Source organism: Geotrypetes seraphini, chromosome 7 (genome assembly GCF_902459505.1).
Source record: "Geotrypetes seraphini chromosome 7, aGeoSer1.1, whole genome shotgun sequence".
Taxonomy (NCBI): domain Eukaryota; kingdom Metazoa; phylum Chordata; class Amphibia; order Gymnophiona; family Dermophiidae; genus Geotrypetes; species Geotrypetes seraphini.
Genome location: NC_047090.1, coordinates 113,570,509 through 113,588,127, shown reverse-complemented (window position 1 = coordinate 113,588,127; position 17,619 = coordinate 113,570,509). Strand labels below are relative to the sequence as shown.

The 17,619-nt window shown below is 45.3% G+C and overlaps 1 protein-coding gene across 4 annotated transcripts in view; it reads left to right on the top strand.

The window, feature by feature from the left end:
* Positions 1–17,619, top strand: part of UBR1 (ubiquitin protein ligase E3 component n-recognin 1) — a 531,921-nt gene that overhangs the window by 393,269 nt on the left and 121,033 nt on the right. For 3 of the 4 annotated variants that reach the window (XM_033952836.1, XM_033952835.1, XM_033952833.1), the window contains exons 29-32: positions 12,267–12,448; positions 13,133–13,338; positions 14,795–14,888; positions 16,986–17,138. In XM_033952836.1, the coding sequence (XP_033808727.1) occupies positions 12,267–12,448; positions 13,133–13,338; positions 14,795–14,888; positions 16,986–17,138 (635 nt within the window). The remainder of the gene's footprint in view (positions 1–12,266; positions 12,449–13,132; positions 13,339–14,794; positions 14,889–16,985; positions 17,139–17,619) is intronic. The other variant, XM_033952834.1, reaches the window with a different exon arrangement.

Sequence of the window (17,619 nt, the reverse complement as noted above, 5' to 3'; positions counted from 1 at the left end):
TCATCCACCAAAGTAGAGACTGCCGAAGAGCAGGAGTGACTATGATGTGCCGAGTCAACGGATCTGACACCTGAGACCATTGAGAAGCCAGGGTCCACTGAGGAATCCTGAGGTGAAGTCTGGCAAAAGGCGTCACATGAACTGTAGAGGCCATGTGGACCAGGAGAACCATCATGTGTCTCGCTGAGATGGACTGGCGAGAAGACACCGACTGGCAGAGGTGAAGAAGAGTATCCAGGCGCTGAGGAGGAAGGAATGCTCTGAGCTGAATGGTGTCCAGAACCGCCCCGATGAAGGGGAGAGACTGGGTAGGCTGTAGATGAGATTTGGGGAGGTTGATCTCGAAGCCCAAACTCTGCAGGAAGTAAATAGTGGCCAGGGTCGCCGAGATGACTTCTGGAGCCGAGGGGGCCTTGATGAGCCAGTCGTCGAGGTAGGGAAATACCCGAAGACCCCGGGACCGGAGTGCAGCGGCCACCACCACCAGACACTTCGTGAAGACTCTGGGAGACGAGGACAGGCCGAACGGAAGCACTCGGTACTGCAGATATAGATGTCCCACCCGAAATCTGAGGAACTTGCGAGAGGCCGGATGAATTGGAATGTGAGTGTAGGCCTCCTTGAGATCTAGAGAGCATAACCAGTCGTTCTGCCCGAGGAGGGGATAGAGAGAAGCCAGGGTCAGCATGCGAAATCTCGCTTTGACCAAGAACTTGTTGAGGACCCTGAGGTCCAGAATGGGTCGCAGGTCGCCCGTCTTCTTCGGGACAAGGAAATACCAGGAGTAAAACCCCCGGTTGCGCTGGTCCACAGGGACCGGCTCGACGGCACGAAGCCGGAGCAAAGCATGAGCTTCCTGAAGAAGAAGGGCGGTCTGAGTCAAGTTGGAAGGATACTCTCTTGGAGGGTGGTCCGGAGGTACCCGATGAAATTGAAGAGAGTACCCTTCCCTGATGATAGTAAGGACCCAGAGGTCGGTGGTGACCGCCTCCCAGCGATGATAAAAGTGATTGAGGCACCCCCCGATGGGAAAAACAGGAGGAGGCAGAACGAGGTTGGTTACATTCTCCAAGAGACAGTCAAAAAGGCTGAGGAGCCTTGGGGACAGTAGACGGCTGAGGCTTTTGCTGAGCTTTCGGAGGAGGCTGCCGCTTCGCTGGTTGCCTCGCAGGTGGAGCTTGCCTCGGTTGATAACTCCGTTGATAAATCAAGGGCGGTCGAGAGGGTCGAGACTGCTGAGTCTTAGGCTTCGGCCGAAGAATGGACTGAAAGGACTTTTCATGATCAGACAATTTCTTCGTGACTGTCTCGATGGATTCGTCAAAAAGGTCCGCCCCAGCACACGGAACGTTTGCCAGTCGGTCCTGAAGATTCGGGTCCATGTCAATGGTACGCAGCCAGGCCAAACGGCGCATCGCCACAGAGCAGGCAGCAGCCCGGGCCGAGAGCTCGATGGCATCATAGGAAGATTGCATCAACTGAAGACGAAGCTGGGACAGTGAAGCAACTACCTCCTCGAACTCAAAACGAGCCTGGGACTCGATGTAGGGCGTAAACTTCCGAAGTACAGGAAGAAAAAATTCCAAATAAGTGGCAAAGTGGAAATTATAATTCAGAACTCGGGACGCCATCATAGAATTCTGATAGATGCGTCGTCCAAACTTATCCATGGTTCTGTCCTCGCGGCCCGGAGGCACCGAAGCATACACCTGGGCTGGATGAGACCGCTTGAGAGAGGATTCGACCAGAAGGGACTGATGCGAAAGTTGAGGACCCTCGAAGCCCTTATGATGCACCGTGCGGTACCGAGCATCCAATTTTCCAGGGACCGCAGGGATAGAGTAAGGAGACTCAAAACATCTCATGAAGGTCTGGTCAAGGAGCTTATGCAGAGGCAGGCGCAGGGACTCGGCTGGGGGATGAGGCAAGTGCATGGTATCGAGGTACTCCTTGGAGTATCGAGAACCAGAATCGAGGGTAATGTCCAGGTCATCCGCCATTTGTCTTAGAAACGAGGAAAAAGACAGTTGGTCTGCCAGCGCCAGTCGTCGAGAAGGACTGGAAGAAGACGAGGCCTCGGGCTCTACAGAGGCCTGCGAACAACAGGGTGAGTGAAAAACATCGGGGTCCTCGAACTCCGGACCCAGAGGAGAAGACCCAGCCGAAGCAGAGTACCCCATACGAGGCAGTTTCTTTTGAGGAGAGACGGTTGAGTGCCGAGAGGAATGCCTCGAAGAGTGCCTGGATCGATGCCCCTCTGGATGCCTGGAGGGGGATCGAGACCGCCGGTGAGAATACTGATCCCCAGAAGCCTCCAAAGAGCAGATAGGACTCGAGGCCGTAGATCGGAGAGGCGGAAGATTCGACGCCTCCCGCGACACCGCCCAGGCTTGATAGGGGGTTCGGAAGAACTCGTCCTGTTTCTTGCTATGCCCAGGGCTGGGAGGCCCCGAGGGTGGATGCCACATTGTGTGATGGGGAGAGGTAATAGGCTCCAAAGGAGGCAAGTCACTAAGGGAGGCCTTCCTCGAGGGGATCAGCTACAAGGGAGACATTTCGCTAAAGCAGGCCTTCCTCGAGGGACCGGCCATCGACCGTCGCTCCTCCTCGCCGAGCAACGAGGTCGTGCGTCGCGGAGGAGGAGGAGGGGCCGCCCCTCGGATTCGGAACTAGGAGGTCACCCTGGATCGTGGCAATCAGCCGGGGTCCCATGGTGGTCATGAGTTCCACAAACTGAGCCTCCAAAATGGACCTCAACGAAGCCGATATGGAGGGATCCGCACCAAAAGGGGGCCCTTCCGCACGGTCTCCGCACTCTTTCGGTGCCAAGTGCTTTTGCTTGCCAGCCTTCGGCACTTTGAGCACCACCGGTGGAACTGTAGGGGTCGGTACCTGTTCCGAGGAGACGGAGGAAGGCACCGGCGCCGAGGTCGAGGCCGAAACCGAAGTAAACGATGCCGGTTTCAGAAGGCCCGAAGCTGCAGGAGAGGCAGAGGGCTTCGCAGACGGAGTCGAAGCACCAGTCGATGTCGAAGCCGAAAGATCCAACACAGCTTCCATCTTGAACATCGACTCCCACAACAAACAGCGGCATTTAAACGCACGCGCTGTGAGAGTGGAGCAAGGCCGGTTCGATTTCGGAAGGTGGTCCGAGCCCAGACACTGCAGGCAGCGTTGATGCGGGTCCGTGAGCGAAATCGCGCGCTGGCACTTGCTACACTTTTTAAAACCGGTGATCGGCCGGGACATAGGCCGGAAAACCTCCGCCGCAAGGTCGAAGGCGCGGGGCCCAAGCCACGCGGCCGACCCGGTGTCGGAAGGAAAAATTATTTTTATTTTTTTTTGAAAAGAAATCAAAGAAAGAAACAAACGCACGGCAAGAGCAAAAGAATTCAAACTGCGGCGATGCAGAAGGCGAAAAAACGGGTTCAATTGGCGCAGAATTGAAGTAAACTTCTCAGCTCCGCGGAAGAAAAAGAACTGAGGAGACACGCCCGGACCATCGGGCGGGAAGGCACTGGCGCATGCGCGGTGCGGGCATCTCGTGGGGTTCCCTGAATGGAAAAATCTTAACAATCAATATAGTCTGGAGTTCCTGTGCTTCCAAGCAGATTTCCTAGAACATCAAGCCGCATTGTGGTATAAATTATTATCTGGATATTTGAATAAAAAAACCAAAATTTGGTCTTAGAGACATTTGGAGCTTTGAGATTAAGCTTCAGATTTCTGCATCTCAATGGCCACGAATTTGGTCTTGGAGGATGAGATGTACAGTGTCAGCATCTATGAGGCAAACTTGGTTCTTTTTGTTGCATAGAGCGTTTTGGACCTCTGTTCGTTTACAAAAATTAGATAGCTCTAAGTCCAATAAATGTTGGCACTGTAATCTGGAACCAGGGACACTGGACCATCTACTTTATTATTGTCCCTATATCAAGTTATTTTGGAATTCAATCTGGACTCAAGTAAATTCTTTATTGGAAAACCATGTTGCGCTTTCCTATGATGCTGTTTTATTTGGAATAGCTATGAGGAAAAAGAGTCAAATATCGTCACATAACAACAAACTTTTATTAATTATGACAGGGGTTGCCATTCAACATATTACCAATAATTGGAAAAATTACAATAATCTTAATTACACATTCTGGTGGAATTTGTTATGTCATATTTTTAAGATGGAAAGAGCAATAGCGTTGCAAAAAGGGAATTATAGTAACTTTGCAAAGATTTGGGGGCCATTGGAAAAGTATTGTGATGAATAGGAATCAATTCTTTTTTTTTCCTTTTCTTTTTTTTAGATTTATTTATGCACACTCAAGGGGGAGGGAGGATTTGGGGTGAAATTTAAAAGCTATGTTTATAATAATTGTATAATATAGTATAATATATTTTGTTGAAAAATTGACGAAGGGTGGGTGGGTGGGAAGGGTTTTATCTATTAGATTTTATGTGTTAGATATTACAGTGCTATATTGGAATTAATTTATGATATATTTTTGTGCACTTGTTATTTGATTTAAAAATGAATAAAGAATTACAAAAAAAAAAAAAAATAGAATTAAGATTAGATGACCAGATAATTACAGGTTTCAGGTTTATTAAAAATTTGATATACCCCCTTATTAAAAATTCAAAGTGGTTTTGCATAATATAAAAACAGAGTATAATAAAAATGTACATTAAAAACAAATTACAAACAATGCTACAGACAATCAAACGCACTGACGAACATAAACTTACCGATACAAGATGGAGAAGGGCAGAAATACAGAAGTTTTGCTGAAAGAAAGGATAGTGTACTTCCTTGAATCTAATGGGTTACGGGATCCAAGGCAACATGGCTTTACAAAAGGTAAATCGTGCCAAAAGAACCTGATTGAATTTTTTGATTGGGTGACCAGAGAGCTGGCTCGAGGACATATGCTAGATGTAATTTACTTGGATTTCAGCAAAACCTTTGATACAGTTCCTCATAGGAGGCTGTTGAACAAACTTGAAGGGCTGAAGTTAGGACCCAAAGTGGTGAACTGGGTCAGAAACTGGCTGTCGGACAGACGCCAGAGGGTGGTGGTTAATGGAAGTCGCTCGAAGGAAGGAAAGGTGAGTAGTGGAGTCCCTCAGGGTTCGGTGCTGGGGCCAATCCTGTTCAATATGTTTGTGAGTGACATTGCTGAAGGGTTAGAAGGAAAAGAGTGCCTTTTTGCAGATGATACCAAGATTTGTAACAGAGTAGACACCGAAGAGGGAGTGGAAAAGGATCTGCAAAAGTTAGAGGAATGGTCTAATGCCTGGCAACTAAAATTCAATGCAAAGAAATGCAGAGTAATGCATTTGAGGATTAATAATAGAAAGGAACCGTATATGCTGGGAGGAGAGAAGCTGATATGCACGGACGGGGAGAGGGACCTTGGGGTGATAGTGTCCGAAGATCTAAAGGTGAAAAAACAGTGTGACAAGGCAGTGGCTGCTGCCAGAAGGATGCTGGGCTGTATAAAGAGAGGCGTAGTCAGTAGAAGGAAGAAGGTGTTGATGCCCCTGTAGAGGTCATTGGTAAGGCCCCACTTGGAGTATTGTGTTCAATTTTGGAGACCGTATCTGGCGAAGGACGTAAGAAAACTCGAGGTGGTCCAGAGGAGGTTGACGAAAATGATAGGAGGCTTGCGCCAGAAGACGTATGAGGAGAGACTGGAAGCCCTGAATATGTATACCCTAGAGGAAAGGAGAGACAGGGGAGATATGATTCAGACGTTCAAATACTTGAAGGGTATTAACGTAGAACAAAATCTTTTCCAGAGAAAGGAACATAATTTGAGATTGAGGGGTGGTAGATTCAGGAGAAATGTTAGGAAATTCTACTTTACGGAGAGGGTAGTAGATGCCTGGAATGCGCTCCTCCAGCTCCAGTCTAGAGCAGAAGTCTGAGGGGCTCTATTCCATATAGACTTATTGAAGGAGAAAGTTTTCTGAATTTCTCTAGGATCCTGTTTTCTTTTCCTGGACAAGACCTACTACCTCCACTCTCAAGCTTTTCAGAACGGTCCTTGGGATATTCTTTGTCATGAAAAATCTTCCATTAGTCTGACCATCAATACATCAAGGTCTAACAACTATCATTCCAAACTTTGTGTTAAGGAGTCTTAGGCATTAAGGTTTCTAACACTTTATTGCCCAACACACACTCTACCTAATGTACCTTTGCCTAAATTGGTACCCATGCAACTAACACTTCATGGATCTATGACACTATTAGTACAAGAGCTCACATTGCCTAATGTGCCTTTTACAATGTTTGTACCAAAGCTTCCTGACTGACTGTACCCGTACCAAGATTTATACCAGCACCACCAGCACCTTTGTCAGTATTGGTACTAACGATATCAAAACCTAATGTGCTGTTACCAACAATGGTATCACCATTAGCACCACATAATGTACCTTTGCCATTATCACTACTAGCGCCTATATACCATTGCCAATATAGGTACCAACATTACCATCATTAATGCACCTTTGTTTATATTGGTACCAGAGCTGCCATTGCCTATATATCTTTGCCAGTATTGATACTGACACTACCATTATTAATGTACCTTTGCGAATATTGGTACCAGCACTGCCATTGTCTATGCATCTTTGCCAGTATTGTTACTGACACTACCATTATTAATGTACCTTTGCGAATATTGGTACCAGCACTGCTATTGTCTATGTATCTTTGCCAATATTGGTACCGACACTACCATCGCTAATATACCTTTGCCACTATTGGTACCAGCACTGCCATTGCCTATATACCTTTGCCAGTATTGGTACCAACAATACCACCACCAATATTTGTAGATATTGGTACCAGCGATACCATCTGTACATTTACCAACAGTTTTTCTGGCAACATCACCCCGAATCCTTGGCTGTTATGGATCAAATATGACCTCTTCATAATAAGCACTTTGATTCATCAGTTTCACAATTACTTATGAGAACTTCATAAGACTGGTCTGCTCACTGAAGAAATATGACCACATCACAGAGGCATACCACGACTCACACTGGCTCCCAATACAAGCGAGAATACACTTCAAATTTTACTGCCTACTATTTAAAGCAATAAACAGAGACAGCCCAGCCTATTGGAACAAACGACTACCGTATTTTCACGCAAATAACACGCACCCGTATAAAACGCGCACACGTGTATAGCGCGCAGAAATCACGATGATAAGCACAAAAACTTTGGTATAACGCGCTCACGATTATACCGCGCATGCTGCCCGACTCTCCGTTCACCCCCCTGACTTCCGTGCACTGCCCCGCCTCTCCGTGCGCTGTCCCGACTCTCCGTTCACCCCCCCTGACTTCCGTGCACTGCCCCGCCTCTCCGTGCGCTGTCCCGACTCTCCGTTCACCCCCCCTGACTTCCGTGCACTGCCCCGCCTCTCCGTGCGCTGTCCCGACTCTCCGTTCACCCCCCCCTGACTTCCGTGCACTGCCCTGACTTTCCGTGCGCTGTCCCGACTCTCCGTTCACCCCCCCTGACTTCCGTGCACTGCCCCGCCTCTCCGTGCGCTGTCCCGCCTCTCCGTTCACCCCCCCCTGACTTCCGTGCACTGCCCCGCCTCTCCGTGCGCTGTCCCGACTCTCCGTTCACCCCCCCCTGACTTCCATGCACTGCCCTGACTTTCCGTGCGCTGTCCCGACTCTCCGTTCACCCCCCTGACTTCCGTGCACTGCCCCGCCTCTCCGTGCGCTGTCCCGACTCTCCGTTCACCCCCCCCGACGTCCGATTCATCCCCCCCCCCCGGCAGGACCATTCGCACCCCCACCCCGAAGGACCGCCGACTCCCCGACAATATCGGGCCAGGAGGGAGCCCAAACCCTCCTGGCCACGGCGACCCCCTACCCCCACCCCGCACTACATTACGGGCAGGAGGGATCCCAGGCCCTCCTGCCCTCGACGCAAACCCCCCTCCCCCCCAACGACCGCCCCCCCCCAAGAACCTCCGACCGCCCCCCCAGCCGACCCGCGACCCCCCTGGCGACCCCCACGACGCCCCCACCCCCCTTCCCCGTACCTTTGGTAGTTGGGCCAGAAGGGAGCCCAAACCCTCCTGGCCACGGCGACCCCCTAACCCCACCCCGCACTACATTACGGGCAGGAGGGATCCCAGGCCCTCCTGCCCTCGACGCAAACCCCCCTCCCCCCAACGACCGTCCCCCCCCCAAGAACCTCCGACCGCCCCCCCAGCCGACCCGCGACCCCCCTGGCCGACCCCCACGACCCCCCCACCCCCCTTCCCCGTACCTTTGGAAGTTGGCCGGACAGACGGGAGCCAAACCCGCCTGTCCGGCAGGCAGCCAACGAAGGAATGAGGCCGGATTGGCCCATCCGTCCTAAAGCTCCGCCTACTGGTGGGGCCTAAGGCGCGTGGGCCAATCAGAATAGGCCCTGGAGCCTTAGGTCCCACCTGGGGGCGCGGCCTGAGGCACATGGGCCCAACCCGACCATGTGCCTCAGGCCGCGCCCCCAGGTGGGACCTAAGGCTCCAGGGCCTATTCTGATTGGCCCACGCGCCTTAGGCCCCACCAGTAGGCGGAGCTTTAGGACGGATGGGCCAATCCGGCCTCATTCCTTCGTTGGCTGCCTGCCGGACAGGCGGGTTTGGCTCCCGTCTGTCCGGCCAACTTCCAAAGGTACGGGGAAGGGGGGTGGGGGGGTCGTGGGGGTCGGCCAGGGGGGTCGCGGGTCGGCTGGGGGGGGCGGTCGGAGGTTCTTGGGGGGGGGACGGTCGTTGGGGGGGAGGGGGGTTTGCGTCGAGGGCAGGAGGGCCTGGGATCCCTCCTGCCCGTAATGTAGTGCGGGGTGGGGTTAGGGGGTCGCCGTGGCCAGGAGGGTTTGGGCTCCCTTCTGGCCCGATATTGTCGGGAAGTCGGCGGTCCTTCGGGGTGGGGGTGCGAGTGGTCCTGCCGGGGGGGGGGGGGATGTATCGGACGTCGGGGAGTCGGCCGGGCAAGAGGGCTTGGGCTCCCTCTTGCTCCGATCGTGGATGCGGGTGCGGGTGGGAGCGCGTGCGAGTGGTCGTTCGGGGTGGGGGTGCGAGTGGTCCTGCTGGGGGGGGTGAGTCGGGCGGGGTGGGAACTATGTTTTAAAACTTTCGTATACCGCGCTCACGCATATAACGCGCGAGGGGTATGCGCGGTAGGTAAAAACGCGTATAACGCGCGCGTTATATGCGTGAAAATACGGTAGTTCAATCCACCTCAACCAGACATAGGAGAATCCACGCACCATTCACACACTCTCCAACCAAAAACGTCAAAAGAAAAAAGCTGTACGACAACCTCCTAGCCACTCAAGCTGCAAAACTCGACCCACAACTCTACAACCCATTGACCACGACCACAGACTACAAAACCTTCAAAAAAAACCCCAAAACCCTTCTAGTCATAAAACACATAAAACCAAACTAACACCTGCATCATCTGCAACTACTACATATGAACTTCTAATATCATGTCAACTCAGATGTAATCCTTAACAACTCTAAAGAAATGTACAAACTACTCCGAACAAACCATTTGTAAACCGCCTTGAACTGCAAGGTAATGGCGGAATAGAAATCCCTAATGTAATGTAATGTAACTTTATTTGCAGTACAGGACAGCTCTCCTGGAGACTATTCAATCTCAACTCTTTCTGTCACACAGAAGCCTAGACATCTTAATTCATATATATGAAAACTCTCCTATTTTACATTAAACTGACGGTTTCTTTAATTCTGTGGGACTAATTACATCTCACAGAGCCTTAGAGCAGTGTTTCTCAAGTCTGTCCTGGAGTACCCCCTTGCCAGTCAGGTTTTCAGGATATCCACAATGAATAGGCATGAGATCGGTTTGCATATATTGCCTCCATTCTATGCAAATCATTTCCATGCATATTCATTGTGGATCTTTGTCAGGTAGAAATTGACGTTTCAGCCACTGTGCTGTGGCTTTCTTCATGGTATGCTCTGAAGTAGTTAACATAAAAGAAACTACTTTTCAAGCAAGGTGTCTGATGGATGAAGTTGAGAGTGCTTTAAATGGAGGCTTCATCAGAGTGGAAAGTACAACTTTAAGGTCATAAGCCACGGGAGAAGGCTTAAGAGGTGGTTTGTATGGTAAAGGCCTTTCATGAATTTGGATACCAAGGGATGTACAAATAATAGCATTCCTCATATCTCTCACATCATCTTGGCAAGTCAGTGAACCTCAAGCGCTTGTGTCGGATCCTCCTTACACAACGTACTACCATGATAGGATGGTTCTTTGCATTCATCCCGATGATCATATCCAAATTTCATCTGAACCAGTCCATAGTTCGATCTGTCTTCTTCCCAAGGCCACATTCTCACCCTGGTGAATAAACTCTTCACACAGTGGAATATAGACGTGCTATTGCTTATTACTTGGATCATACCAAGCCTCACAAACACTTCCACTCAACTGTTTTGTTATTCAGTCCAAACAGACTTAAGAACATAAGAATAGCCATACTGGATCAGACCAATGACCCATCTAACCAGTATCCTGTCTTCATGGAGGCCAGTCCAAATCACAAGTACCTGGCAAAAACCCAAATAGTAGCAGCAGGATAACCTTTTCAACATGATGGGGATTTTTTTGCTCAGGCTGGGCTAATTCTTACAAGCCGTGTCATGGCACATAAAGTTCGACTAATGGCTACTTTAGTAGTCCATCTGCACTTTACTCCTATTGTGATCATCTGTAGAGCAGCCACCTAGTCCTCAATTCATACATTTACATCCCACCATTATTTGAAGAATCATTCCAGATATTTTGTCAGTTTGACCAAGCAGTTCTACAAAATTTATTTTCCACTTAGATGCCAGCATCCTTCCAACCCTCTTGGTTTTGCCAGGCTCATTGTAGTTGTCAATAATCCTCTTCGCAGAGGCATGATCCTGGCAGCTAAGGAGTTCCACATGTGAGAATATACTGCTTGCTTGTCCTCAGATAAAACATAGTTACTCACCTGTAGCAAGTGTTATCTGAGAACAGCAGGCAGATTTTCTCATAATCCTCCCTCTTCCTCTTGTTGACTTCATAGCTTTGTTACTAAACTGGTTATCCCACGAGCTGACGTCAGACAGGAAGGCACCAGCTCGCACACTGTACGGGCACTCTTTCAAAGTGACAGTACACTTTTTGACTCTCCTTGCTAGGGTTCTGTGGATGATGTCACCCACATATGAGAATATCTGCCTGTCCTCGGATAACACCCACTCGCTACAGGTGAATAACTATGCTATTTCTGTGATGAAATATGCAAAAACACATGCAGCTCACAAAGTGCTTTTTGTGAAAACTCAAGTTTGCTGCTTTGCAACTGGGTAATTCCATATCAGTTGATTATAATTTCAAGGAGGGTCCACGCTAGAGATCTTCCACAGATATAAAAAGGTGGCCCAAATAAAAGGCTGCTAACTCTGGACCTGGTTGAGATCATGCCCCCCAAACTTTGGATATCTTAGAGGTCCCAATCTATCCCCTGAAAAATTTTCAGCAATTTCCGAGATGGTCAAATGGGGAGTTCTGGACCTCTTGACCTGGAATGACCCAACTGTAAACTTTTTGCATGGTCCACTATCTGCAAAAGTGTCTTTAAAATTAATATTGATCTGCTAGAAGCAAAATCTTGCAAAGCAGCCCTTTAGTGTTAAATTTTGGGAGGGGGAAAAGAGAGAAGCTTTTGTACTCAACTTCTTGAAAACAAACTAGATAGCTCTAGGGATAGCCAAAAGATAGCTGACATTTACATAAAGGTGTCTACCCAGCTTATTTGCTTGGATAAATGTAGCCATCTAGAGTCAGTGATGCCATTTATCAAGGTGGTGCAGACATGGCAGGAGCAAGTGATATGCTCAAGGGATTTTTAAAAAATAGGGCAACGCTGATATATAAGAATAGTATAACTGGGGTAGGTATATACACATTTATGGGCAGTGTGGTAGGAAAAGGTGGTGTGGGCTTGCCTCACAGATCACCAGAAATTTGGCAAAAATGATTTGGAGAGCATTTTACCAACTCTTGCAGTCCCAAGATCAGAGACCACCATTGCACATTACTATGACTATGGAGGCACAAACTAATTTCCTGTGAAAGTTTGCTGTAATACTAATGCTACCTGCAATACATCAATTGTATTATCTTGAATATTTTATGATTTACCATTTTCTGCTTTTCCTGGAATTTTCTGTGAGGTACAGAATACCCAAGACAAGGAGAAAAGGAAAAGGAAAGCTGAGGCAGCCAGACTACACCGACAGAAGATCATGGCCCAGATGTCAGCACTACAAAGAAATTTTATTGAAAGTCATAAATTACTTTATGAGACTACAGGAGAGACTCAGGAAAGAGTCAGTACCACAGCTGAAGAAGAAAAGTAAGACAAATGAAATTCAAAAACTCAAATATCCAATATATGTCAGGTGGAGTTTGTTTTCTTTTTGTCAGTTGCTCCTGTATTGTGGAGCCAATGTCTTTTTGTAAGCACTGAAAGCTTTTTTATTCCAGCAAGTGTTTCCAATGGACCTCAGTTGTTAGTTTTGATATTTACTTTTCATTTTATGGTGTTTATTTTTGTACAATTTTTATTATATTTATTTTTGCCCCCTAGGGTCTATTTTTTGGTGGGGGGGGGGAGTTTGGTTTAGTGTGCTCAATTTTGCTACTTGATTGTAAACTATATCAATGTTTTTAAAGAATAGCAGGCTATAATTTTTAAAAAATAAATATATCATGATTTATTTCTTTTACATCTACATTGCAGTCTCATCAGCAATGTGCAGGCAAACCTGTATCTTCTGTGTTCTCCTTTTATTGATAGAATATGAATATAGGAGGTGGTAGACATGTTTGAGTAACTGTTTGAAGGAAAGTAGTATGAATGCTTATTGCTCTCCTGAATTTGTTATACAACAGTTATCTATGTACTGATTTGGCCAGACTTTTTAAATCCCTGTTCTTCTTTTTGCAGACCTCCCCTTTCAGTTTTTTAGTATGCTCTATGGCTCTTGAATAGTGTTAATTGTTTGCTTATCTTTAATTCTGTCTTTGGCTCTAATAGTACACCTGTGGCTATAGATTACTCAAGGATAGCCTTGGGACCCAAGCGAGATCCATTTATCCCTAAAAAAGAAGTCTTGACTTGCATCTTGTGTCAGGAGGAACAGGAAGTGAGAGTGGATGCTGATGCTATGGTCCTGACAGCCTGCGTTCAGAAATCAACTGCTTTAACCCAGAACAGAGGGAAATCTATTGTGCACTCAGGTGGTACGTATTTGTGTTCTGCTACTTTCATGAGATGCTTGCTTGCATCCTAGATTTACTTTACTCATAATAGTTCATTGTTTCATTAGCAGAATAAGGGTGTTATAGGTTCTAAAGGAAGTTAAACTTGTAAAGTGTAGTTAATATTTTCCTACGGATTTTGTGGTGACACCCCTCCACATACTCATGAAAATCTCATTCCATATATGTAATCTTAGTTTTATAGTACTATAAAAACCTTATATTTTATAGAGTTTTTCAAAGGGACAGCATAAATATGTCTAGATATATGCCACCTTATAGACTGTGTTATATGATTAATATTATATGCATTTTAAACCCAAGTTAAATTGATCAAAAACTCATCAAATATATTGCTGCCAGACATTTGATATATAGATACATGCCATTTTTACAGCATATGGCAGTATGTGCAGTGCTCTCCCCAGGATATTTTGATTGTGAGCCACCCAGATGATTTTATTGACCAATCCGCTAACATAAGTACATAAGAATTCCATACTGGGTCAGACCAATAGTTCATCTAGTCAAGTATCCGTGCTTCCATTGCTTTGACATGAGAATACTGAAAAGCTATGCCTGCACGGTGCCCTGTCTAGTCCAGATCTTGCTTTTGATTGGCTCTATCTCCCATTTCCTGGTTGGCAGACATATTGCTTATTGGTTTTGGATAGGTCTGGTAGGACTCCAGGAAAGAAAATTAACAAGATCAAATTTCACCATAATAAATTCAATACTGGGTGCAGTCTGCTTTAGAAAGCAGAAGAATCAAGGAATCACAGAAGAAAACATATGAAAGTAATGATATTTCAAATGCATTTTTAAAAGGCATTTTTTAGATAATTTCCTATAGGAAATGACTTGTTAAAAGTTGCTCTAGGGCTTTAATATGGTGCTAGATAGAGGTGGGTCTGAAAAAGTAAGCATAAATATTTCATTTCCAAATCTGAGAACCTGCTCTTCATACTTCTAACTTGCATACTTTGCAGCTGCAAAGTATGAGGGTTAAAAAGAAACCAGTGGCATTTTCACAGGGAGCATCTCAGAAATTTGCTTAGTTTATTATATTTTTTTATATACAGTACTGTTTTTCAACTCCATACCCGAGTGGCTTACAATGTAAATACAAACATAATTTTAAAAAATTGCAATCAAAACACACAGAGCAATATATTTATTAATAAATATAAAATAGATTAGTATGACAGACCTCATCTGTTTGAACCCTTACTCCATCTGCCCAATGAACTTCCAGGCTTTATCCTCAATCTTAAACTGTTATGATCTGTTTCAAAGTTTCCTTTCATAAATTGGCTTTCAGGACCAGGCTCAAAATTGCTCTCTTAAGTTTCAGTTTCTAAGTATAGTTATTTTACACTAAAGAATAAATTCATCATGTAACTCAAATGTACATTTGTATACTTTGCACCTTTCTCAGAAACATTTGATCCTCATTTCATGGATCCTGACTTGATCTGTGGGACCCACACAGGTAGCTGTGGTCATGTGATGCATGCAGCTTGTTGGCAGAAGTAAGTGGACATGATTTTCTATTCATCTATCTGTGCAAAGCCAGATTAAGGCATAGGCAAACTAGGCATGTGCCGGGGTGGGGTCAGATGTGCTCAGGATTCAGGGAGCTAAGATTGCCAACTGTCTCAATTTTTTCAGGACTCTTAAAAAGTTGTAAATTATATGTGTCAAAGCCAGAAGGATAGTTAAGTGTGGATATTTTTCAGAGTTTAACCCACTACATCTTTGTGTTTCTCCCTTCAACTACAGAGGCTATAGTAGGCTCCAGCCAATGGGAAGGCTGCTTTAGTCACAGGAAAGAGGGGCTGAGTTGCAAGGGTTGGGGGGAAAGCAAAAATGTGCACATGGTCTTTGGAGAGAATCAAAACAAGTGAGTATTTGGGGTGGGGGAGAGATGGCTGCAAAAGAGTAGGACTAAAAAATGGGGGGAAATGTGAAGGGTTTGCTGTTGGCTCAGGAAAAGGAATGGCAGCAAATGGCAGAATTTACATGATGGTAGGCCATTCAGGTAGGGTTCCCCGAATGGAAAAATCTTAGTGATCGGTATAGTTTGCCGTTCTTGTGATTTCAGGTGGACTTTCTGGGACACCAGGCTGCTCAGTGGTACAAATTGATATCTGGATTTTTGACTAAAAAAACAAAGACGGGTCTTCGGGGCATTTGGAGCATTGAAATTAAGCATCAAATTTTTTTTTTAAAAATCTTTATTCATTTTCAAATATTACAGCAAGTGTATAATGTTCAAACAGAAAAAACTTTAACTAATCACTTGACAATCTTACTTAAATTCCTTCAAATATATAAATATAAAAGAATCCCTACCCACCCACCCATATTAATAGTAACCAATTATCAATAATTATCTTTCACATTCCCACCCCTCCTATATCTTATCTAATACTAAGCATCAAATTACTGCATCTCAATGGCATCTATGAGACAAACATGTTTTTTTCTATTACATAAAGCATTTTGGACCCCGGTTCGTTTACAGAAGTTAGATAGCTCTAAATCTAATAGATGCTGGCACTGTCATCTTGAAGCTGGGACATTAAATAATTTGTTATTCTATTGTCCCTTGATTCTTGCTTTTTGGAAATCAATATGGGGTCAAATAAATTGTATGTTGGAAAATCCAGTAGCATTATCGTATGATACTGTGCTGTTTGGCATGTCAATGAGGGCTAAGAGCCAAATATCATCTAAGAATAACAGGCTTCTACTTATTATGACAGGGGTTGCCATACAACAGATTATGAGTAATTGGAAAAACTGGAAGAGACTTAATTACAGTTTTTGGTGGAATTCTTTGTCACATTTATAAAATGGAAAGGACAATAGCCACACAGAAGGGGAATTTTAGAAAATTTCAGGAGATTTGGGAGTCATTAACAAAATATTATAATGACTGAATATTATTTTTCCCCTTAAAAATGCACATCCGGGGGGAGGGGGGGAAAGGGTTTTTTGGTTTGATTATTAAATAAGATATGTAGGAATGGGGCTTATGGTAGATTTTCTTGAATTTAAAAAATGTTATTGATTAGGGGGGAGGGGGATAAATTCTGATGTGGATTTTAACAGAATATTAAGTGCTGTATTTGAGTTTAAAATGTTATATATGCTGTTACACTTATTGTAAGTTTTTAAAAATGAATAAAGAATTGGGAAAAAAAAGAAAATTGCTAGATTAAAAAAAAAAAAGAAAAAGAATCAAACATGTTTTCTCAGAGGTATGATCCTGGCAACTAGGGCTGTCCCACCTGTGAGAATATGCTGCCTACTTGTCCTAGTATAAAGCACAGTTACTTACCTGTAACAGATGTTATCCAGGGATAGCAGACAGATATTCTCATAACCCTCTCTTCCCTAGCCAATGTTGGGTGGGAAGATGCTCAGGCATTGGCAGTCTCTAGACTTTTAAAATGACAGTACACTTTTGCATTGTCCTTACCAGAAACTCCATGGTTGACGTCACCCATATGCGAGAATATTTGCCCTCTGTCCTCAGATAACACCTGTTATAGTTAAGTAACTGTGCTTTATCTGTCTTCCATTTTGGTATAAACTGGCATATCTCTTATTGAATGTTACAGATATTTTGAAGCGATGAATGTAAATTCTCGCCATCGCCTGCATGTGGAACTTATTTTTGACCTGGAGAATGGAGAGTACCTCTGCCCACTCTGCAAGTCTCTGTGCAATACTGTGATTCCCATCATTCCACTGCAAGCACAACAGATAAATAAGTAAGTGCCTTCATTTTTAATAGTATAGAATGAGTCACTGAGTTACCTTTTTGTCAGACATCAGTGACCACACTACAAGGCTCACACCATTTCAGCAATACCTCAAGATGCATTAACATTCAGGTACTCCAGGTATTTATCTGTCCCCAGAGGTCTTATAATCAAAGTTTATACCTCAGACAATTGGAGGGTTAAGTGACTTGTTCAAGATCAAAAGGAGCAGCAGCAGGATTTGATCCAGGCTTCTTTGGTTGTCAACCCGGTGCTCTAATCACCAGGTTATTTCTCCATTCAACGGTGACTGAGTTTTCCACTTGGCTATAGATATAGTTATATATCTAGAGACAGAGAGATCTATTTCCATAGATAAGTAGTAATTCAGTAAATATACAGGCACATCTATGTATGTATGTATCTATATCGATATACAGATTGATAGATGTTGAGTTATATACATTTCTGATAGCTATAGCTAAGTATT